Source organism: Trachypithecus francoisi, unplaced genomic scaffold (assembly GCF_009764315.1).
Source record: "Trachypithecus francoisi isolate TF-2019V2 unplaced genomic scaffold, Tfra_2.0 Lachesis_group17, whole genome shotgun sequence".
In the NCBI taxonomy this organism is placed as follows: Eukaryota; Metazoa; Chordata; class Mammalia; order Primates; family Cercopithecidae; genus Trachypithecus; species Trachypithecus francoisi.
Genome location: NW_022681462.1, coordinates 82,785,456 through 82,810,548, shown reverse-complemented (window position 1 = coordinate 82,810,548; position 25,093 = coordinate 82,785,456). Strand labels below are relative to the sequence as shown.

The following is a 25,093-nucleotide window of genomic DNA, read 5'->3' as shown; positions in this document are numbered from 1 at the left end:
TCGCTCAGTCATCCAGGCTGGAGTGCAGTGGCACAATCTCTGCTCACTGCAAGCTCTGCCTCTCAGCTTCACGCCATTCTCCTGCCTAAGCCTCCCAAGTAGCCACCACACCCGGCTAATTTTTTTTTGTATTTTTAGTAGAGACAGGGTTTCACCATGTTAGCCAGGATGGTCTTGATCTCCTTACCTCGTGATCCGCCTGCCTCAGTCTCCCAGCGTGCTGGGATTACAGGCGTAAGCCACCGCGTCTGGACTGTACAATTTTGAAATAAGAAGAAACCCACTTTTCACTTCGGAAAGACAGCACTGCAACATTCCATTTTACTGAATAAAAGAGACCATTTCAAACGTACTGTCTTTGTTTCCTGGAATTTTTAAAAATTCTGCTTTTAAAATCAAGTGAGGAAGCACATTTTTGCAACCCTGGCATAAATGTTAGTGTTAAGATTTTACTACACCACATCCTTATTTGGTAGGCATCCATGAGGAAACTGGCCCAGGGGCTGTTACTGATAAAACAGGTTAACATTCAGGGACACAGATGAAACACAAAGCAGTTACCCAAGAGGAATGCTCTTTCATCTGGTGCTGATTGCTGTGAGGGCCACCCGCATGGCCACGCCAAAAGCAATTCTGGCAGAGCTGATAGTTGTGGCACTGCTGGCATCGGTACCGGAAACCCATCATACTCTCACACCGGCAGTAGGAGCACTCTACGGGATGGAAGACTTGCGGACAGGAGAGAAAAGGGGAAGAAAAAGGACAGGAGAGAAGAGATGGAATAAAAGAAGAAAGAATAAATTTTCATTTGGAGAACAAAGTCAATACAGAGGAATACCAAATCTAATATAAAAACAAAGGTAAAAACAAAATTAGAGCTGGATGTGATGGCTCGCCCTTGTAATCTCAGCACTATGGGATGCTGAGGTGGGCGGATCACTTGAGACCAGGAGTTCAAGACCAGCCTGGACAACGTGGCAAAACCCTGTCTCTACTAAAATTACAAAAAAATTAGCTGGACATGACAGCACATGCCTGTAATCCCAGTTACTCAGGAGGCTGAGGCACGAGAATCATTTGAACCCAGGAAGCAGAGGTTGCAGTGAGTGGAGATCACGCCACTGCATTCTAGCCTGGGTGACAGAGCAAGACTCTCTCAAAAACAAAACAAAACACAATTACAACTAAAGAATCTAAATTGTCTGCTAGTCTAACTAGCCATTTACTAGAAAAAAAAAAAAAGAAAAGATTTAATACATCAGAAAAAAAAATTCAACACAGACTACTGATTCTAATCTCATCATTCCAGTGTACTATCAAGGGCAATACACAACTGTATGTTACAGATCACTATTTATACTTTTAAATGTTGGTAGCATAATTGTTTTCTCTTACAATTCAACTCTGAACACAAGAAAAGAAAGTTAATAGAAAACAGGGATAGGCCAGCCGTGGTGGCTCACACCTGTAATCCCAGCACTCTGGGAGGCCGAGGCGGGAGGATCACCTGAGGTCAGGAGTTTGACACCAGCCTGACCAACATGGAGACACCCCATCTATACTAAAAATATAAAATTAGCCGAACATGGTGGTGCGTGCCTGTAATCCCAGGTACTCGGGAGGCTGAGGCCAGAGAATTGCTTGAATCTGGGAGGCGGAGGTTGCAGTGAGCCAAGATCGCACCATTGCACTCCAACCTGGGCAACAAGTGAAACTCCGTCTCAAAAACAAAAAAAAAAGAAAATGAAAAGAGGGATAGAATACTCACATCTTCACTGAACAACTCTTTCTAGCATTATATATATAAGACCACAATCTTATTTCAATTATAGGGACTTCTAGACTTGCTTCCAAAAATATATATTAACTAGTGAATCAAGACTCAAAACACATTGAGTATGAGGTGAGAAAAACTATATGAGCAAGATTATATAACATTATCACTAGGGACTAAAAGAAAACTAAACTCAGTAATGAGAAATCCAAAGGATATTACTTCTTCTAAGAAATTCAGTTTTTTGCCATCAAAGTGTTTCTAAGGAATGCTGGAAATGCTAATTAAGAGCATGTGTTCCAAAGTAACTATACAGCCTAGTATAGCTCCTCCAGAGAACAGGTCTCCCTCAATCTCAGCAAACGTCAATGAGGTCAACATCTGTGCAGCCAATATCTATAATTCTAAGTAATTTAGGTTGATATTAAAAGATATATGTATGTTAGTATTAAATTATCAAATACATTCTGATAATTTGGGTTGAACATATATGTCTATGTGATTCTCCTGTGTTCTCGTCCAAACCAGTCAAGAGCCAATCCTTAGTCAGTGAAATGGGTGACAGGTGGAAAAGTAGAGAACCAGAATGATGAAAAAATGAACAAGTGTGTTGGGTCAATTATAAATAAGAAAGAGAAGGACTGCTCAGGTTCTGGTAAAAGTATTATTTTGGTAAAGTGCATCACTTAGTAGTTACCTTCTTATATACTGTACACTTGGATTAGTAAATCAATGTATAAACTGCAACTTTTGCTTGAGTGAATATTTTTCCTTATGCATAGTAATGTCAATATAATGTCAATATAATTCATGATGAACTTCATAAAGCCCAAACCAAAATAACCATAAATACTATAATTTTATAATTTGTTTCTCACCATTAAAACTGACATACAGAAAAATATTAGTGTGATAGGTAACCTTTTATTTCTAGATATTTTAATTATTTTATAAAATTTCTGTCTCTGATAAAAACACTACAAACCATATACACTAAGAATGTAATCAATAAATTATATACTTCATCAAAGTCACAATAAAATGTTCCTATGCATATGGATAATAATGTATCTTGACAAGTGAGACTCTTTCTACTTGGTATAGCAAAAGAAAATGATTTTCTGAAAATCACTGTAATCCCAGCACTTTGGGAGGCCGAGACGGGTGGATCGCGAGGTCAGGAGATAGAGTCCATCCTGGCTAACACGGCGAAACCCCGTCTCTACTAAAAAATACAAAAAAAAAAAAACTAGCCGGGCGACATGGCGGGCGCCTGTAGTCCCAGCTACTCGGGAGGCTGAGGCAGGAGAATGGCGTAAACCCGGGGGGCGGAGCTTGCAGTGAGCTGAGATCCGGCCACTGCACTCCAGCCTGGGCGACAGAGCGAGACTCCATCTCAATTTAAAAAAAAAAAAAAAAAAAAAAAAAAAAAAAAGAAAATCAATTGGACAAAAAACTACTAAAACAAGGCTATAAAAGCATTGCTCTCCAAAATTTAAATCTATCCAAGAATCCTGTTTTAAAAATTATGCTGTTTTAATGTAGAGAGATTCTGGTCCTTTAAGAAACGAATCCTTAATCTGAGGTACTTGTGAACTAAAGCCGTAGTTGGGTAAAAGGCTGAGAAAAATTTATTTTAAACTATGGATATGAGAGCAAGAAAATAAAAACAGTATGGACGTTTATTAAAAGCGGACTCTTGGCTCTTCCTTGTTCTGAGGAATGAAGAAAGGCAAGAGCCTGGAGAGAGGGAAGGTTACTAGAAAAGCGATGGCCTTCCCTTTAACAAACTCCAACAACCTAAAGGAGGAGATAAACTGATGGCAAAAGCAGGAAAAATTAAGAAGTCACTAAGAGATAAGTACCATTTTAACTGAAAGCAAAACAAAGATTTATGTCAAATTACTGGGAGGGACACCAAGAATAGTTTCAAGGCAAAATGGTAAAGGAAAAAAATGGGGGAAAAAAGGGAATCCACTGTTAAATTATATCTTGGCTATTTTTCTTTAAATTATTCCAAAATAATTATAGTTTTAGCAGTTGGTATAGCATATACACAGTTTTTTAGAGCTATGAGTTTGATAAATCAAAGAGGAAACAGGAAGTAATGGCTAAAAAGCAGCTGGGCTCAAATAGAAAACAATCATCTGGAATCTTAGGCAGGGATAGCCTATACTTCAAGTTGTATGACCTGATATGACTACTTCTTGGTATCCTTTCTTGTTTTTTTTTTTGAGATACAGTCTCACTCTGTTGCCCAGGCTGGAGTGCAGTGGCGCGATCTTAACTCATTGCAACCTCAACCTCCGAAGTTCAAGCGATTCTCCTGCCTCAGCCTCCCCTCAAGTAGCTGGGATTATAGGCACCCACAACCACACCCAGCTAATTTCTGTATTTTTAGTAGAAACAGGGTTTCGCCATGTTGGCCAGGCTGGCTGGAACTCCTGATCTCAAGTGATCTACCCGCTTCGGCCTCCCAAAGTGCTGGTATTACAGGTGTGAGCCACCATGCCCATCCTACTTCTTGGTATCCTTTTTAAAGTAATAAGTCTCTTTGAGACCAACCTGGCCAGCATGGTGAACCACTGTCTCTACTAAAAAGATAAAAATTAGCCAGGAGTGGTGGCCAGTGCCTGTAATCCCAGCTACTCAGGAGGCTGAGGTGAGAGAATCGCTTGAACCCGGGAGGCAGAGGTTGCAGGGAGGCAGAGGTTGCAGTGAGCCAGGATTGCACCACAGCACTCCAGCCTGGGCAACAGAGTGAGACTCTGTCTCAAAAAAAAAAAAAAAAAAAAAAAAAGGTAGTAAGTATCCTCCCTTTTTTGAAAGAAATATTCTTCTGAAAGCCAAAACCACAAAATCAAATGACAGAGTGACAGCAAATGTCAACTGTAATTTTCAATGATATTAATAGCTAAGGACATTGCAAATAATCAGTTCCTATACTTTCTACAGCATGACGAATTGAACGATAAAAGTTCTGCTTACCATTCTCAACATGGGCAAGCCTGTGCATGAGAGGTAGCCAGACAAGGCACTGGGGAGGAGGGTCAGCCATCATCGTGTCTAAAAACATATTTAGCATTATCTTTCTCTGTAAAAAGAAGAAAAACAAATATACTTTAAATTTTTAAACAATTTCCAAACTCCAAGTTTAAGTTAATTTAGGATTTTTCCCATTCAAGCTTTAGTGAATTATATGGTTAAATTTCACAGCAAAATAAAATATTTTACATTTCTACAGATACTACTACATGCTGTACTTTACACTACTACTATTAGTATATTCAAATGTATTCCCACATACATTATTTTATTTTAGTCAACTATATAAATAAGGTAAACTAGCTTAGACATTACTATCTTCACTTTACAGATAGGAAAATAAAGCATTTAAAGGTTTTGTAGTAGCCTGGCCCAAATCAGATACAAATCCAAGACTGTCCTTCAAGTTACTATTTCTGCTATCCAGTGGGGGAAAGAAGACACCCCACACCCCAGTATAAAGCAACATCAACGAGAGCAGGGACAGTGGCTGGTTGTCCACCACATTTCTAGCTCTCCTAACAGTGCCTGGCATGTATTTGATAAGTAACTATTGAAAAAAATAGTAGTAATTTGAAGGGCAAACACCTAGACATCATTTAACAACTTCCTCATTTACAGAAGAGAAAAGAGAAGCTTAGTTTAAATAATTTGATAAAATCACAGAGGTAGTTATGATAAGGATGAGATTGGAACCTACATGTCCAAATGCCCATCGCAATGCTCCTGTTATACCATCTCCCTAGCTAGACTGCATTTGTCTGTTCTATCTTCATTTCTCTTTTTAACAAATATATAGTAAGCTTCCACTGTATATGAAACACTGAAATAATATGTCCCACGTAGACACCAAATTAGAAAGCAGTCTAGAAAGATAAGATAGAAATAGAGTTATATAATATAGAGAGAACAAATTCTCCACAATATTTCAAATTAATGGATTTTCCTTTTATTTTCTCCAGCCCACATGTTACCTTTCCAGCTCCAAAGAAAAAGGAAAAAGGAGCTGAAAGTCCAGGGTCACACAACTCAACAAGAGAGTTCCATGACTGTAAGCCAGACACGAAAACCTCGCTTCAAATTCTTCCAAAAGAAGAGCTCAGACAACAGGACACACACTCAGCAGGTGCATGGCCGTTGGCTGACTCCTCCAGGTCCTGGTCCCCACCACTCAGAGGCAGGATGGGGTCTGGGGTGAAGCCAAAAGCGTACCCAGAATTTCACCTTGCTCTCTCCCAAGTAACTGTGTTCCCAGCCCCACAACTTTCTTAATATGAAGAGCAGGATATAAAACACATGGGCATTTCCCCTTACAACGTTTAAAGGGGGGAAGGTAGAAAAGATAAAATTAGTTAGGGCTGACCTAAAGATATTGCCGGCTGATTACTATATAACTCTGATTTTTACCACTAAAAATATATATTTAACACAAACCAGAAGCAAGGAGTGAAGACACTGTGGTGTTTAGCCTGAAGGACGGAGGTCCCCAGGGCTGCCATTGGACCCACCACCGGACCCTCCCAACAAGAGTTCCTGTCTTGGCCAGGCACAGTGGCTCATGTCTGTAATCCCAGCACTTTGGGAGGCTGAGGTGGGCAGATCACGAGGTCAAGAGATCGAGACCGTCCTGGCCAACATGGTGAAACCCCATCTCTACTAAAAATACAAAAATTAGCTGGGCGTGGTGGCAGGCGCCTGTAATCCCAGCTACTCGGGAGGCTGAGGCAGGAGAATCGCTTGAACCCGGGAGGCAGACGTTGCAGTGAGCCAAGATCGCGCCACTGCACGCCACCCTGACCAAAAAGAGCGAAACTCCATCTCAAAAAAACAAAAAACAAAAAAAAGACTTCCTGTCTCACAAGGCTCGAGACTAGACAGACTTATTCCTCTGCATCTTTCTGGTGACTGGGAGAATCTTGATTCCAGTATATGTAAACTGGAGGTCATTCTTATTGAGAATAATCTTTAAAATAAGAAACTGGTAAATGGGGAATAGAAAAGGGAGGTAGAGTAGAAGGCACAACAGGAAAGAAGCTGTGCAATAAAAATCTAGAAAAGACGAAGAAAGCCAAGGAACAGTCTCATCTCCAGACAGCCTGCAGGCCAGCAGGAAGTAGTTAAGTAATTTGACAGTTCCTCAATTTAACTTCTAATATGGAACTACTCTGGGGGCGGGAGGAGCTGAGAGCTATGCAAAAGGGCTGACAGAATGATTGGCGGTATGGAGCTGCCATTCAAAGGGCCGCTACACATCACTGGGCACTGATGGTGAAGCGTGAGAAGTGCCTACTCAAATAGGCTAAAGAAAGGTTATCCTAAGTGTTTTCCATCTCAGGATCCAAGAATACTCTTGTTTGAGACCTTGGTGGAATATGGGAGGAACCAGAGAATGACATTAAAAACCATAAAGCCACCTAACATTTGAATGGAGGAACAAATACGGAAAATGCCTCTATGGACATGCAAATAACCAACAGACCAAGATAAAGTCAAAAGTGTCTATTTAAAATTATTGAGATTGGCCAGGTGTGGCAGCTCACACCTGTAATCATAGCACTTTGGCAGGCCAAGGCAGGCAGATAGTTCAAGACCAGCCTGGCAAAAATAGTGAAACCCCATCTCTACTAAAAATACAAAAATTAGCTGGGTGTGGTGGTGGGTGCCTGTAATCCCAGCTACTTGGGAGGCTAAGACAGGATAATTGCTTGAACCCAGGAGGCAAAGTTTGCAGTGAGCCAAGATATCACCACTGCACTCCAGCCTGGGGACACAGTGAGATTCCATCTCCAAAAAAAAAAAAAAAAAGTGTATATATATATATGTATATACACACACAAACGTATAATAAAATTATTGAGATATTGAGATAGAAGAAGATGCTAGAAAACTTTTAGCTAGTAAAAAGTGGCAAACAAAATTAAATGTATCATATCCTTTGTCATAAATTTAATCTTTTTTTTTTTTTTTTTGAGACAGAATCTCGCTCCGTCACCCAGGCTGGAGTGCAGTGGCACGATCTTGGCTCACAAAGTTTAATATTTCTATAGCTTACATGTGTTAAAAATTACCTTTTTATAATACTACTTTCTCTAAAAAGTTTTGATTTGCCTACCATGGAGTTTTTTTTTTTTTTTTTTTTTTTTTTTCTTGAGATGGAGTCTCACTCTGTCACCAGGCTGAAGGGCAGTGCAGTGGCCCAATCTTGGCTCACTGCAACCTCCGACTCCCTGGGTCAAGCAATTCTCATGCCTCAGCCTCCCAAGAAGCTGGGTTTACAGGCACGTGCCACCACACGCAGCTAATTTTTGTATTTTTAGTAAGACGGGGTTTCACCATGTTGGCCAGGATGGTCTCGATCTCCTGACCTCATGATCTGCCTGCCTCCGCCTCCCAAAGTGCTAGGATTACAGGCGTGAACCACTGCACCCGGCCATGGGGTTTTTCACAAATCTTCAAGATGACAAGGTAGAATCAGATTTTGGTATCTCAGAAGACTCTCATAAATAAACTCAGGATCAATCTCCAAAAGTTGTCCTAAAGTCACATCATATCTGACATTTTCCAAAAACACGAGGAATGAACCTAGCAGAGCCATGTCCAAGCACTCCGTCATCCACCAACCAAGTAATCCGGAGAAAATCACTGAACATCTCTGAGTTTCAGTTTTCTCATCTTTCAAGTGCTAAAATAGCAGCAGTTCTCAGTGTGATCAGGGGACCCCTGGAAGGTATGTAAACATTTTCATGGAGTTTTGGAGTATTTCATAACAATACTACAACACTATTGGTCTTTTTCAATCTCATTCTCTCAAAAATATACAGTGAGGTTTTCCAGAGACAATGTGACAAAGCCACAATTATCTGAAAAGGCTATTAAAAGACTCTCCCTTTCCCAACTATATAGCTGTCTGGGGCCAAATTTTCTTCCAAATTTTAACCAAAACAGCATATCACAACAGATTGAATAGATAAGCAAATATGGGAATCCATGTGTCTTCTATTGAGGCAAATATTAAAGATATGCAAAAATATAAAACCATGGCACTCTTCTCATTAAATTGTTTTGAGAGAGTTATTTTTCATTAAAATGTTATTTATATTAACATATAATAGGTTCATCGTTGTTATTTTTAAGTGACTTAATTTTCTTTTATTTCTTAACTTTTTTTTTCTTTTTTTTGAGACAGACTCTTGCTGTTGCCCAGCCTGGAGTGCAGTGGCTAGATTTTGGCTCACTGCAACCTCTACCTCCCAGGTTCAAGCAATTCTCCTGCCTCAGCTCCCAAGTACCTGGGACTACAGGTTTGCGCCACCACGCCCGGCTAATTTTTGTATTTTTAGTACAGATGGGTTTTCACCATGTTGGCCAGGCCGGTTTTGAACTCGTGACCTCAAGTGATCCACCCACCTTGGCCTCCCAAAGTGCTGGGATTACAGGCGTGAGCCACCATGCCCAGTCTCAATTTTAACTTCTAATATGGAAATATTGACAGATTTAACCCACATAAATAAAAGCTCTTTGGGGTCCTCAATAATTTTTACAGTATAATGAGGTCCTGAGACCAAAAATTTTGAGATCTGTTAGGAGAGGTTTCCCATCTCTAAAATTCCAGGACTCAATAAATAATTTTATGAAAGGTAGGTTGGCTCTTTTTGTCCCTTATCTTTTTATTTTGTTTTTGCTCTTGAGTTGAACACATTCTTTGCATTTCTCCTTATTTTTAAGAGCTTAATATTAATACAAACTATAATAAAATGTAAATCATGCATTCCCACAATTCTCATTTTTCTGTTTCTCTCCAGGTGTATATATACTTCTACATACTTGTGAACAGAAGAGATATAAATATATCATCTATTTTTCCACTTAACCTATTAAACATTTTGTTTTGTATAAATTCTTCATTTCTAATCCTTTTAACAGCTGCCTGATCCACTGAGCGAAACCACCATGATTTATTTATGCCTCCCTCTATAAAACACAGACTGCTTTTATCATTGGATGCAGTCTCATATTTTTTTCTTAGAAACAAGTGTTTCTGTTTGCTGCTCTCTGTTACTCTAATCTAGACTGACAACTATTACCCTATATGCCATTCTCACTTCCCTTCCTCCACCCTTGACTACCTCTTCTCATTTTTAAAAGGGGAGAGGAGTAACCCCTTAAAAATGAAAAATCCAGTATCAATAAAATAACATGAGAAAGTGAAATAATTTAGCAATAGATCATCATTGCTACAGTCTCCAACTTCATCATTTCCAACAAAAACTCCTATTATGTGCAACATATAAATATTTACCCATTGCCTTATCATTTAAACAATGGATGACATTTAGTTAACTGTCTTGAAAGGGACACTGCTAAAGTTTTCAGGTTAAAACATTTTTATGCAAACTTCTGAGTATAGTTATAGAGATATTTTATCTGACAAAGGCAAACACACATTAATCAGAGTTACAGCTGTTGTAACTGAAAGGGGTAGCCTTTCAATTATTCTCACACTGAATTTCCCCACATCACAGATTTATTTTGGACTCTGAAAAGAAGAGTAACTTATAATGACAAAACAATATAATGTTACTGTGCTTTTTATTAGAGATATTTTTATTTGTTATGGATAAAGGAAAGATTAGAAAAACTTCAAATATTCTGAAATATGGTATTTCTCTCATTGCAAAGATTATTTCCTTTGAGAAAATCATGGAATAATATTGATGAAAACAAGGAGGATGCAAGTACATTATGAAGTTTAAGCTTTCAATTAGAATTCAAACCAAAATTACTAATTTTCTCACGTCACACTTAATTTAAAATCCTTCAATTAAGGTCAGGTGGCCGGGTGCAGTGGCTCACACCTATAATGCCAACACTTTGGGAGGCTGAGGCGGGTGGATCACCTGAGGTCAGGAGTTCGAAACCAGCCTGGCCAACATGGCGAAACCCCCGTCTCTACTAAAAATACAAAAATTAGCCAGGTGCAGTGGTAGGTGCCTGTAATCCCAGCTACTCAGGAGGCTGAGGCAGGAGAATTGCTTGAACTCAGGAGGTGGAGGTTGCAGTGAGTTGAGATCGCACTACTACACCCAGCCTGGGTGACAGAGCGTGACTCTGTCTCAAAAAAAATGTTTAAAAAATCATTCAATTAATCCAGGAAATAGTAAGCATCCATCGTTTTCCAGACACTGTCAGTCACTGGGGATGGAAAGCTGAAGGACAGCAAGGTCCCTCCCTTCAGGGCATAACTGAGCTGCAGGTAACATGTTGTGGGAGTAGAGAAGAGGACACAATCCTAGGGTGAAAGATTAAAAACATCAAAGAAGAAGGCACATTTTCGCTGGGATGTGGAATCTGAAGCCTTTTTTGGAGGAGAGACAGAAAGTCAGGGGTTACTGGCATTTCAGTGAGAACGAAGAATATAAACAAAAAGTTTGACTACTTTGACTCACTCAAAACAGGTCACTCAAAACCAGAGAAGTGCAAATCAAAACTACACTGATAACATTTCTCACCCATCAGATTGGCAAAAATTCAAAAGCTAGGAACATGTGCCATTGGCAAGGCTATGGAGAAACAGATGCTTTCCCACAATGCTGAGGGGGATGTAAACAGTGCAACCCTATGGCCCTGCGGTGACAGCTAAAAAGATCACATGGTATGCTAAGGGTAGGAATAGGCGAGGGATGGGGTAGAGCGGGAGCAGTCAGGAATGGAGGTGAAAAGATAGGTTGTGGTTGGATTGGTGAGAGCCATGACGTCATGCTAAGAACCTTATCCAGCAGGTCATGAGGAGTGAGTCAAGTTTTTTATGAAAAATAAGGACATCAACAGAGCTGTATTGCAAAATGATGATTTAAAGTCAAATTTGCTTATGATTGAAAGGAATAATAAAAGCAACATCTGAGAAAGCACACTCCTCTTCCTGAGGCTGCCACTGAGCCACTGAATAAAGTGACGAGGAGACCAGGGTCCTTTGTTTTTTGGGTGATGAATTTTTCTGCTTTATTTGAATACTAGTGAGTCATACATAAGGCAGTAAGGCAGAGGAGACATCGCAAGTCCAGAATGGGACTGCACACTGGACTGTGCCACCAATGAACACCAAGAAGGGCCTGGACCAACGGCTCCACACCCCACAGACCGGGGAACTTCTTTCAGCTCATGAATCATCAGTGGGGAAGTCGGGGGTGCTTTCCTAGGGCATGTGGACAGCAAGTACTGCTAACAAAAATCCTTTTCTAAAAAGAAAACAATCTTGAAGCCACTTGTCATTTCTATGTAAGGATTCATTTAGTAAGACACTCTCTCCTTCACAGGCCCAACTGGAACAAAACCTCACTTCTAGGTCTCTACAATTTTGTTCAATCTAATTATGCTAGTGAGACAGGCCTCATTACTATAGAGACCTGATCATAATAAAACCCACTCTACACCCTGTATTTCATCCCATCTAAGATGCACTTATAAGATCACTTGTAAGATACACCATTATTTTCTTTTTCTACCCTTAAGAAAGAAAAGCACTCAGCCAATTAAACTAACTCAATGACTTAATTAACCATAATCCTTCGTGACATGTGAATTGGTCACACCAGCCTCTTGATGAACTGAAATTCCTTTCATCTATTCAGGGGAACTTGGCAGTTTAGTCTACCTTCAGATGCAATGCTTTAGTGTGATAAGAAATTATTTTGGTTATATCTCAGTAATAAAAAAAATATAGCTTCATCTATTTGGGGATATCCTCTTTTTTAAAAAGGCTCTATAAAGCCTCATTAAAAAAAAAAAAAAAAAAAAAAAGGCTCTATAAAGCACCTGGTTGTTGCTTTGCAAAATAATACAGAATTCCTCCAATGCTGAATATTTGTTTCACTAACATCCAGTGTATTCCCCTCTATTCTGTCCATGCCTTTCTGCGTTTATAACATTGCGTTTAATGCCAAATCCCAGTATACTCTTCTGAGAACTTTTTTTTTTTCTTTGAGATGGAGTCTCCATCTATTGCCAAACTGGCTGGCAGATCGTGCAGTGGCACAATCTCGGCTCACTGCAACCTCTGACTCCTGGGCTCAAGCGATTCTCTGGCCTCAGCCTCCTGAGTAGCTGGGACTACAGGTGCATGCCACCATGCCCAGCTGATTTTTGTATTTTTAGTAGAGACGGGGTTTCACCATGTTGGCCAGGATAGTCTCGATTTCTTGACCCTGTGATCTGCCAGACGTGCCCTCCCAAAGTGCTGGGATCACAGGCGTGAGCCACTGCGCCCGGCCTCTGAGAACATTTTAAATGACAACACATGTAGTGCCAAAAGTGGACACAACTCAGTTGAAGTGACAACAAATGATCAGCTATGATCAAGTTCACGCATGTGCAGGAAATCACAGCCCATCATAACCACGGCCTAACCAACTGCAATGGTGTGAGGTATCATTGGCTATATATCTCGACATCAGAAATATTAAGATGTGAAAAAGTATCTTCAAATCAATGAAACACTACTAATCCACACCAAAGTACACAGTAGCAAAGGGTTGCTAATGGAGATTATAAAATCTCCTTAATTAGAATACCTATGAAATATCACATATAGATACACGTGCCAGGCAATGCTTGCCAAACTCTATTCAATGTCCAGGAAAACAAAGTCAGAACATCCAGAAGATGTCTCACTTCAAAGTGAGGAGAAAAGTCATTTCACTACATAGCTGGAGAGAGTATTTTGTCAAATGTAATCAGAGGACACCTCCAGGCATGAAACATTCTTGCTATTCTTAAAATTAACCAGCAATAGTATAATCCCATTTTTATACAATTGCCACTACCTCGGTGAATCAAGGGAAATGTGGCATGGTGTCAAATAAAGTGTTATCAACAGTATCTCCTGCATACATTAATTGTAAGAACGTTATCTACTCTCCTATCTGCTCATTTCTCCTCCCTCTCTCTCCATTCCTTGCTTATTCAGGTTTCTTTTTCTTTTTTTTTTTTTTTTCTTGAGATGGAGTCTTGCTCTGTTGCCCAGGCTGGAGTGCTGTGGTGCCATCTTGGCTAACCGCAACCTCTGCTTCCCGGGTTCAAGCGATTCTCCTGCCTCAGCCCCCTGAGTAGCTGGGACTACAGACGCCTGCCACCACGCCTGGCTAATTTTTGTATTTTCAGTAGAGACAAGGTTTCACCATGTTGGCCAGGCTGTCTTGAACTCCTGACCTCAGGTGATCCACCTGCCTCGGCCTGCTGGGATTATAGGCGTGAACCCACCGTGCCCAGCCTCAGGTTTCCTTTTCATAAAGATAGGCATCAAATTAAAAATTGCCTGCAAGGTGGGTTGAACTCTTCAAACTAAAGTCAATATTGTTAAACGATTCCTGGGGTGATGCTTTTCCGCTGGATATCTGTGTGGCCAGTGGCACCTTTGCCCGAGTTTTGCTTGGGCCCACTGGACTCGTTCCGCCCACTTGGCCTGGCAGGCTGCACTTAGCTCACACTATCAGCCTGGATCCCACGCCTGCCAAGGGTGAGCCAGGCGCAGAGCAGTGAAGGGAGTGTGAGGGAGTGTGGGGTCCGGCCACTATGCACAGCCAGGCATTCCAGCTGAGGGGGAGCAGGCAGCTCCAGGCACCAACAAGGGCGGTGGCTCTCTGTGAGGCTGCACTGGACCAGGCGTACTGCAAGCTACTTCCACAGCTGGCACCAGCGAACACGGTGGCACCCAGAAGCTTGGAGATGCCAGGAACCGCAGAGCCCCAAGGAGGGTGTTACAGCCCTGGCTTGGGGAGCTCCTACGTTTAGACTCCTCAGAGGGGTACAGCTCTTTTCTCCTTTCTTCTTCTTGTTGCCCAAAACATGGCAAGCAAGGGGCATATTTCAGCCCTGTTTGCGTTACAGCTCTTTTAGACCTGCCATTTTGTGGGTCCCGAGTTCTTGTCCTGTACCCAGGAAGAATGAGGTATGTGGACAAGTGGAGGGTAAGCAAGGCAAAGAGGAGCTTTACTGAGTAATAGAAGAGTTTGGAGGAGACTCACGGTGGGTAGCTCCTCTCCACAGTCAGAGTGTCCTGACAAGTGTTCAGCTCTTGGCAGAGAGGAGATCCTGAAGTGGGTAGCTCCTCTCTGCAGCTGGTCGTCCGGACGTCTCTTCAGCTCTTAGCAGAGAGAAGACCCTGGCAGGGTAGCTCCTCTCTGCAGCTGGTTGTCCCATCATCTCTTAAGCCCTTAGCAGACAAGAGACTCTGGGGTGGGTAGCTCCTCTCCACAGCTGGTAGTCCCGTCATTTATTCGAGTTTGGTTGAGTTCAGGGCTTTTATGGGCCTTAAAGGGGAGGAAGTACATGCTGACTGGTCCATGGGTGGCCATGGGTGGGCCTGGAAAAAGCACAAGTTCTCACTCCAGTCCACAGGACTGGCGGCCGGACCCCCAGGCTTCAGGCCCTCCCTGGCTTAAAGGTGGGGCTTCACTGGGAACCCAGGCTCTTCTACCCAGGGGCCTGTCTGCCTCCTACTGTTCATGGCATCCAGGTGTTCATGCCAAAGGGCACCTGCAGGCCAGTGCCAAGATGCCCTCAGCCCTCCGTGGCCTTCCTCCCATGCCTGTCAGTGCCCAAAGTCTGGGAGGGCTGAGGTGACAGGGGCCGGCATGTCAATGCTGCCCCAAGTGTGTGCACACCCGGCCAGGCTGCAACAGTGCCCGAGCTTGGCCTGAGCCTCGCTCTGACACTGGAGCAGGCGTTGGGAGCAGGGAGAGGCCAGGCAGTGGGAGCAGACACCTCCAAGCCTGCAGGGACAAGGGCAGCCTTCCCAGGCCCCTGACAGTGCAGAGATGCCCGGTCTGCAGCCATGGCTTGACTGGCTGCAGCTGCGCCCGGGGAAGGCGAAGCTCCCACCCTGCCAACTGAGAATAGGGTGGAGCTTCGGCCTGTTCCTGGCTCCCGTCAGCTCTATGGAGCATGCAGCCCTGTCCCACCGCCTCCCCCAATGCAGCCAGCATCGTGGCAGTGGCCGTTCTAGATGGGCCACAGATGCCATCAATATGAAGACCTAATAAATAACAAATAGCATCTCCTTTCTAAGGAGAAATATTGTACTTTCCAGAACCCTAAAGTCTGGAAACTTTGGGGAGAAATTTAAATACATGTACTGCTTATTTTAAGTAACTTTTAAGCCTTGAAAGTCAGTTAGTTTGTAAACCCTGAAGAATGTTAATATATCTGGGCTACTCACCAAAGTATTAGTCTTGGGGTACTATAATAGTACTGTACTATGTTCAGATAATAATCACAATCACAAATTTGCAATGACAATTTTTCTAGTATTACAATTCTTAAAAATATATCAAAGTAAAGAGAATAGTATAATATGCCCATCCCAGCCAGGCACATTGGCTCATACCTGCAATCCCAGCCCTTTGGGTGGCCAAGGCAGGAGGATCACCTGAGATCAGGAGGTCGAGATCAGCCTAGCCAACCTGGTGAAACCCCATCTCTACTAAAAATACAAAAATTAGCTGGGCGTGGTGGCAGGTACCTGTAATCCCAGCTACGTGGGAGGCTGAGGCAGGAGAATCGCTTGAACCTGGGAGGCAGAGGTTGCAGTGAGCCAAGATTGTGCCAATGTACTCCAGCGTGGGCAACAGAGTGAGACTCCATCTCAAAAAAAAAAAAAAAAAGCCTATCCAGCTTCAACAGTTCTTAACATATGACTAATTTGGTTTCATTTTTGCTTTTACTTTCCCTCCAACCTTCATTATTTTGGGGCAAATTCCAGACATACTATCTCTTAAATTAACTTTTCTCCAATTTTTTTTAAAATAATGGACATCCGGCCGGGCGCGGTGGCTCAAGCCTGTAATCCCAGCACTTTGGGAGGCCGAGACGGGCGGATCACGAGGTCAGGAGATCGAGACCATCCTGGCTAACACGGTGAAACCCCGTCTCTACTAAAAAATACAAAAAAACTAGCCGGGCGAGGTGGCGGGCGCCTGTAGTCCCAGCTGCTCGGGAGGCTGAGGCAGGAGAATGGCGTGAACCCGGGAGGCAGAGCTTGTAGTGAGCTGAGATCCGGCCACTGCACTCCAGCCTGGGCGACAGAGCGAGACTCCGTCTCAAAAAATAATAATAATAATAATAATAATAATGGACATCCAGGATGCTTCCAGTTTGGGGCCAGTATGAATACAGTTGATAAGAGCACTCCTGAAAAGTCTTAAAACCTAGGATTAGGTTTTAATTTAATTGCTAGGTCATGAGGAGGTGTCAGATTAGTTTTATTAAGAAACCACCAAGGCTTCTTGCAGTTTGTTGAGAGTACTGGATGCTCCAAATATCTTTACCAATACTTGAAATCAGTATTTAATTTTAGCTATCCTAATAGATGGGTTCTGCTGAATTAACTTATAAACGTATTTTATTTCTCTTGTGTTTTAAAAACAACTAAATTACATAATCCACAGACCTTATTTTGGGTTAGTTTTCCAAGCCAAAAAAAAAAATGTGTTTTAAAAAAGAATTAAAACTATATTTAAATAAACCAATGTGTAATTCTCTTCATATCATTAAAAAAAAAGCATTTCTGCTGTAATGTGTTACATTAAGAAAGAAGCTAAAATTTCTTTACATCAAAATGCTATAATGGAAAGGCGTGCAGAGTACAACACTGTAGACTTAAAAATCATAAGGTATATGAGGAAAACAGAGTTGGAACAACCACGAAAAATCTAGATGGCTTTGTAAATAGAGGACAAACAAAATAATCGGCCCAACTAAATCGCCCCCAGGCGCATGCACTGGAGTCACTGTCAGATGGTGTCTTTCTGCCTTCAATCCTGAGGCACTGATTTCCTTCTTCATGAGACAAGCACACAACTTCCAAAACAGATCGGTTTCATCAAAACTAGGTATCAGATCCAGGGGAAAGCTTAATTCTGTCCATCGATCATGTGAGCACAGGAGGCAAAACGTCTTCACGGCCTCTTCATTCAGCTGCAGCTTCATCATCACAGCACCAAAGTGAAGCAGCTCATGGGTCCTTGAAACCAGTCACTTCTCTCCCTAAAGGAAGGTACTGCAGGATTTTCACCCTCTTTCTTAAAATAGTCATACTTTCTCTTTAATTGTGATAACTTTTTTGTTCAGCACAGAACATCAAAATGCTGGGGAAAAGTGCATATGAAAAAACAACGCAATTTCCAATTTGTATCAACAGTGTTTTCTATCTGATGACATACGAGCTGATTCCCATTAAGGAAACACATACTGAAGCAAAACAAACTGAATGAGAAAAGCCCATTTTCAAAAAGGAACGAAAAACTCATTGAATTTAACTCTTGCAGCATGAAACTTTGTCCAAGCTGTCTCATTTCTTGGTCAATATATCAGTATATTCTATGAGTGATTTCTATTTCCTCTGAGGGTTTTTTTTTTTTTTTTAACATTTTCATGGACTGGGATAAACTTCTCTTTTCCAAATTTGACACATTCAAAAACGTAGGTTGATTTTTTTTTTTACAGGAATATGAATGAAGCAGGTAAAAAGTAATGATCACGTTGTGAGTTCAAATGTATGTCATAAAGTTAATTTGCAGAATCCTAGATAGCATTCTTAGAATTAACAACTGTACTTTTTAAAATTTCTTCAACATTTTAAACTGTTATTCCAACACCAGATTCTCATCGGAATACTCACGTTGCAATTAAATTAAAGATTAGGTTTAGTACCCCACATAACTGTCATCCATTTCTCAATGTTCATCACTGAATAGTTCTTTGTGTAAATTCCCTTCCCCGTTCCAGTACGGTTTTGCTTAAGAATACCATTCCAGAACTTGATCCATTTTTAGCCTGACCTCCAGGAAGCATCTTGTGTGAAAAGCCATGTGAACATCATATACAAGATTACCCCAGAATATTGTGTGGGCCACCATGGAAGGTGATGATACCTCTAAGGCAGCAGCAGGAGCAGCAGTGAGACAGGCTCTGAGCTGTGACTTCATCATACTCATCTTCACTTACATCCCTGAAGGGCACATTAATACCTGAAGGGCATTCTTGTACCAGGATTATGTTTAGACAACCTCACATCATTTGAAAACGCGTATTTAGAGGGCGGAGCAGGGGGGAATGTGAACTATGTTTCATTAGAATAAACTGAAGCACAGAGATATTTTTAATATGCTAAAAGCTTGTGCTGATTGCCATTTATGCTGAAAGAAAAAATAAATAGTGCATACAGGCAAATCTGCACAAAACCAATCAGGCAAAGTGTGCACAAATTTGGGAAGAGTATCTCCTCAGATGTTACTAAAAATAATTCTCCATTATCTTGGGTGCCACCTTCAATGCTAAAGCTGAATAACCTCTAAAGAAACTAAAAACTATTTGAAAGTCTGAATTCAAATAACCATGAATTCTTAAGTTAAAATGTAAAAAAGTATGTAGGTGGGGAGGGGCCATGTGTGTATGTGTTTTTCATTCTTTTCTGAATCAGAGTATCACAGGTCAGGAGGACCTAGTTTACAACATCCTTTCAGTTCTCAAACCTTTAAATGTGTTCCTTTTATAGTTTAGCTTTTTATCTTTCAACAATTTTCAGACTTACAAAAAGGTTATCAGATTACCAAAAAATTCCCATTTCCCCTTAACCAAGATTCCTCAAATGTTAACACTGCAGAAGGAAGGATGCTCCTTTATCCTTAAATAGTTCAGATCAAATTTTTTAAAACACAGAACATGCTCTTAAATAATTACGTACAAATACCAAAATCAGGAAGTTAACATTCATAGACACAATACTGTGATCCAGTCTATAAACTTTATTTAGATTTTTCCAATTGTCCCAATAACGTCCGTTATAGCAACAAAAAATTCTGGCTTGTGAGTTCATTCAGCTTTTCATGTCTCTTTAAACTCTTTTTACCTAGAACATTTCTTCGTCTTTTTTAATCTTTCCTATTATTGACACGTTTGAAGCGTAAGGGCCAGTTAGGTTGTAGAAATTCATTTGTTGGAGTTTGTCTGATATTTCCTTGGGATGAGATTCAGCTTATGCTTTCTTGGCAGGAGTTACCGGAGAAGTGATATTGAGTACTTCTCAATGCGTCCTATCAGGAGGCAGGCGGTATCAGTTTATCCCTTTAGTGGTGATAGGGATTTTGATCACTTGGTAAAATGATATCTGATCAGTTTCTCCACTGTAAAGTTACTATGTTCTTTTTGTAATTAATAAATATCTTATGGGGAGATACTTTTAGACTATGTCAATATCCTGTTTCCATTAATTTTATACCTATTAGTTTTAGCAAAGTGTCTTTTAATTCCTTTCCAGAACTTTCTAGGTAAGTTTAACATTAAGCTTCTTTTATCTAATCTCTACCTTAACACATGGATGCTGCAGCCAGTGTCTATCCTCTGGCTGAGGCATGGACACTGGCTGTAGCATCCATTTACTAGGTGTAGACAGTTCTCCGAAGCATGGTTAAGATTTCAGGAACACATTCATTCCAGCCTCTTGGTCAAAACCACCAGAAGGAAATAAAATCCATCTTTTTCTAACATGAAAATGGTAGTGTACCCTTGAGGGATTTTATACTGGCAGGTGAGAGCTGTATAGTGTTCCCTGTCTCCAGCACTCAGGAAACAATGCAGTAGTTACATCGTTTTATATCAAGACTCCCTTATCTCATGGTTTCAAGAACTCCTCTGAAAAAGTAATATATGTCCTGTAGCAAAAATGTACACACTTGTTCTTAAACATTTTTCTTTAAAATATTTCATTTTTTTCCGAAAAGACAACCCCCCCCCCGCCCCCAGTTCCCCCATAAAAGAGTCTTCAGGTGAATTTTTACCCACCGGTTTTACTCATCCACTCCCACCACCACCTTTAAAGCTTTTTTCCTCCCCTACTCAAGACCTTACTAGACTGGAAGCAATCTGGCAAAATCTGCTAGAAGGTGAAGAGAGGGAAGAGCGCTCTTCTAGCCCTAGATTCTATAAAACTGTCCTTACCTGCTGTGGAAAACAGGTGCGGACTGAGTGCTCTGTGTAACCAAAAGATGGCCCTTCAAAGACAGCTGTTGGGAGCTTCAGAACTTCCTTCAGAAACTGGTCAAACTTGCTAAATATCATTAAGCCATTGGAATCTGACATCTGGGAGAAAACATCTATGAGAACAAAACCAAATAAAGTCAAGCTATAAGGAAATATCAGCTTTTTATAAATGGCTCTATGTCATTTGTATACCAAACAAAAAGTATCATTAAAAAAGTATCATAAAATTATTGTGACTTTTAATTAATATTAAAACTGTTCTCATCCTTATTAACACTGTGTGGCTACCCTGCAGAGGAGGCCCCTCTCTTCCACTCACTTAATATTCAACCTAAACATTAAATCAAACAACCATTCATGTATGACTACCCTACTATTTTTGAGTGTTTAAAACTAGATGATATATAACTTTTATTTATTTATACCTTTGTTCCAAGAAGAATTTGCAGCAGCATATCTTCATCTCTTAGTATCGCCACATGTGTTTATATAAGACATATGTATGACTGAGTATATAAACATACTAGCATCTTGGTGATAGGGTATGAAAGAAATTGTATTATACTTGTATATTCTATACTGATGACGTAATGCATGCCTGTGAAAGAACACATCTGAAGGAGCCATAGAGAATATTTAAAATATTTATCTAATGAGTTCCAAAGCAGAATAAAAATAATTCATCTAAACTCTTCTATTCCAAGACACTGTGATACTGTAAGACCCTATTTTTATTTTTTATTTTTTTTGAGACGGAGTCTCACTCTGTCACCCAGGCTGGAGTGCAGTGGCCAGATCTCAGCTCACTGCAAGCTCCGCTTCCCGGGTTCATGCCATTCTCCTGCCTCAGCCTCCCGAGTAGCTGGGACTACAGGCGCCGCCACCTCGCCCGGCTATTTTTTGTATTTTTAGTAGAGACGGGGTTTCACCGTGTTAGCCAGGATGGTCTCGATCTCCTGACCTTGTGATCCGCCCGTCTCGGCCTCCCAAAGTGCTGGGATTACAGGCTTGAGCCACCGCGCCCGGCCAAGAACCTATTTTTATATTAAGTCAGGTCAAGCAGATGAGAAAGAAGCTTCCGTAATACTACTACAACTTTATCTGCTTGCAGGGAGTTCCTGTCTCCAATCATTCCTCTCTTCTCATCCATAGTTGGGGAGTAAAAGAAAACTAGAAGTCAAAAGCATTTGACAAAGAAATGTGAATGGTAGAAAACTAGGCAGTTTTTCAATCCATTGAACTTCCTTACAAACAAATTAGTAAGCCAGATATACACAGAAAAATCATTTCCTGAGGACTTTTCAAACACAGCATTTTGAAGATTCATCCAGCCTGGGCAACATAGTGAGACCTCATCCCTACAAAAAAATTTTAAAAATTAGCCAGGCATAGTGGTGTGCACCTGTAGTCCCAGCTACTCAGGAGGCTGGGGTGGGAGGACTGCTTCAGCCCAGGAGGTCAAGACTACAGTGAGTTGTGATACCGTGATCACACCACTGCACTCTAGCCTGGGACAGAGTGAGACCTTGTCTCCAAAAGAAAAGAAAAGAAAAGAAAAGAAAATTCACATTTTATATATTCACAATGAAGAGGAACAGTAGAGATCTATACCTGTTTAACAGACATATGTAATATACATATATACATTACTTTTCGGGTTCAATTTTGGGGAATTTATACTGAAGCATCAAGTTAAAAAATTTTTAAACACACTAATTAAAGAAAGGTAAAATGTTAGGTTATCGATCCACAGGGTAAGTTTTAAGGCATTAGAAAAGAAGAAATTACCAAAGGAATGAAAATATTCAGTGTGAACTCTCATAATTGCCGCTAGTTTACAGTTGATGGAAAAATATTAAATACCTATATGGGGGGGAAATCCAGCAAGAGACTAAAAGATGGCCCTAGTAGAAAGCAAAATAAATTAATTAACAAATACATATTAAGTTCCTATTATGTGATCCAAGTGCAAGCACTGTTAGGTGTTTAGAAGCACAACAAAGAAATATGACAGATGGTCCTTATCCCCCAAGAAACTTTCAGTGTAGCTGGAAAAATAAGATACACTTGAAACAGAAGAATTTGAGCTGACCACAGAAAAAATAGAGGCAAAAAGATACATGTTAAGCCCCACCATGTGCTAGGCAACACTACAGTTAACTATGCTGAGTTTGCCAGTAGTCACGTTATCCTCTTCTTCCTTAGTAACAAAACACTAATTTTACTTTGTGCAGGAATGTACCAACTAACAAGCTGCCAGTTCCCAGCAAGTAGTGGTCATGTGACTAAGTTCTAGCTAAAATGAGCTTGTAAGCAGAAGGGTTGTAGGGGACTTCCAGAAGGCTAGGTAAACAAACCTAACTGAGCTGAAAAGCAGGCCACTTTTTCCTTATTCTCTCCCTCCTTCTTCTATCTGGAGTGCAGCTATGAGGGCTGGAGCTCCAGCTGCCATCTTGGACTATGTGGTAATCTCAATCTTGATATAGAAATCACACTAGAATGGTAGGGGGAAAAAAGTGTGAATCCCAGATGAACATGAAGTTACCATACTGGCCCTGGACTACCCACCTCTGGACTTCTTTTATGTGAGAGAAAATTAAACTTCAATTTTGTTTATGAGACTATTATTCTGGGTTTCTGCTCTCATGCAACGAACTCTAATACTAAGCATTACTGTACTATTACAGCTTAGAAAGGTTAACTTGCTTAAGGTCAAAAAGTTAAGAGGCCAAATCAAGTTTAAACCCACACCTATCTGACTCCAAAATAAAAAGCATTACACCACACTCCTTCAAAATATAATTTACAGTAGATACAAAAACACATACGAAGGAGTTGTCAAGTTCTAAAAGAAAGACATTTAGAAGCTGGGCCTTGAAAGAGAGGATCTGGAATGATGGGGCCAAAATAGGTTGAGGATAGGGACTGGGGGGCACTAAAGAAGAGTAGGATAAAAGTCTCTATGACAGGAATGTGCAGTGTGTACCTCTATACTGGTGATAAGCAGGAAATAGGGCACTGAAGAAAACATTCTATGACAGCCAATTTATATTGAGAAATAAAGAAAAACAAAGACTGAATAGGAAGAGTATTCCTGTTATAAAACAAAACGATGAAGGAGGGAAGCAATTTGGATTTAGCTTAAAAACTTCTAAGTAGAGATCAAATTTTTAGAAAGCTAGGTTTCAAGGCGATTAGACTGTTAATGACCAGCACACAATGAATAAAAGAAAAAGAATGAAATTGGAGACACCAGCTAGGAAACCTTGTAAACAATGCACAAAGGAGGTGGGGGAAGCCTGGATTACAGTAGTGACAGTGTGTGCAGGGACAGGGGAGGCCAAATCCAAGGCATCTCAATGCAAGGAACTGCAGTTGATGGCAAACTAGATTACAGAATAAAGGAAGTTTAAAAGTTAGGATTCTTTTAAGTTTCTTGCTTGGGAAAATGCTGACAAATCCCAATTGACATAAGCAAATCGAATATAAAGATATTACACTTAGCTTTGAACATAACTGTTTGAAATAACTAGCAATTTTTTTAAAGACGGAGTCCCGCTCTGTCACCCAGGGTGGAGCGCAGTGGTGCGATCTTGGCTCACTGCAAGCTCCGCCTCCCGGGTTCACGCCATTCTCCTGCCTCAGCCTCCAGAGTAGCTGGGACTGCAGGTGCCTGCCACCATGCCCAGCTAATTTTCTGTATTTTTAGTAGAGACGGGGTTTCACCGTGTTAGCCAGGATGGTCTCAATCTCCTGACCTCATGATCAGGCTGCCTCAGCCTCCCAAAGTGCTGGGATTACAAGCGTGAGCCACCGCACCCGGCCCAAACTAGCAAATTTTTTAGTGGAACTACCCTGCAGACAGTTAGAAATAACATTTGACCACAGCTCTAGACTGCAGATAGAGAACTTTGAAAATGTTACCAATGATATGAATAAATGATGCTCTTCGAAGGAGGGAAGAACATAAATGGTTTAACCTTTAAATAGCCGGCTGCTGATCAGGCATGGTGGTTCACACCTGTAATCCCAGAACTTTGGGAGGCCCAGGCAGGAGAATCACTTGAGCCCAGGAGTTCAAGGTCAGCCTGGGCAACATACCAGGACCTCGTTTCCACAAAAAATAAAAAAAAATTAGCTAAGCGTGGTGGCAGGCGCCTGTAGTCCCAGCTACTTGGGAGACTGAAGGGGGAAGACTGCTTGAGTGTAAGAGTTGGAGGCTGCAGTGAGCTCTGATCATAC

At 41.0% G+C, this 25,093-nt stretch overlaps 1 protein-coding gene across 33 annotated transcripts in view; it reads right to left on the bottom strand.

Annotated features, from left to right (window-relative positions):
* Positions 1–25,093, bottom strand: part of DTNB (dystrobrevin beta) — a 309,281-nt gene that overhangs the window by 201,028 nt on the left and 83,160 nt on the right. For all 33 annotated transcript variants that reach the window (XR_004428453.1, XR_004428456.1, XR_004428457.1 and 30 more), the window contains 3 exons: positions 20,810–20,964; positions 4,763–4,868; positions 562–728 (listed from right to left, as the gene is read on the bottom strand). Coding sequence is in view for 28 of the 33 variants with exons in the window: in XM_033176347.1 (XP_033032238.1) it covers positions 562–728; positions 4,763–4,868; positions 20,810–20,964 (428 nt within the window). In the remaining 5 variants the exon portion in view is untranslated. The remainder of the gene's footprint in view (positions 1–561; positions 729–4,762; positions 4,869–20,809; positions 20,965–25,093) is intronic.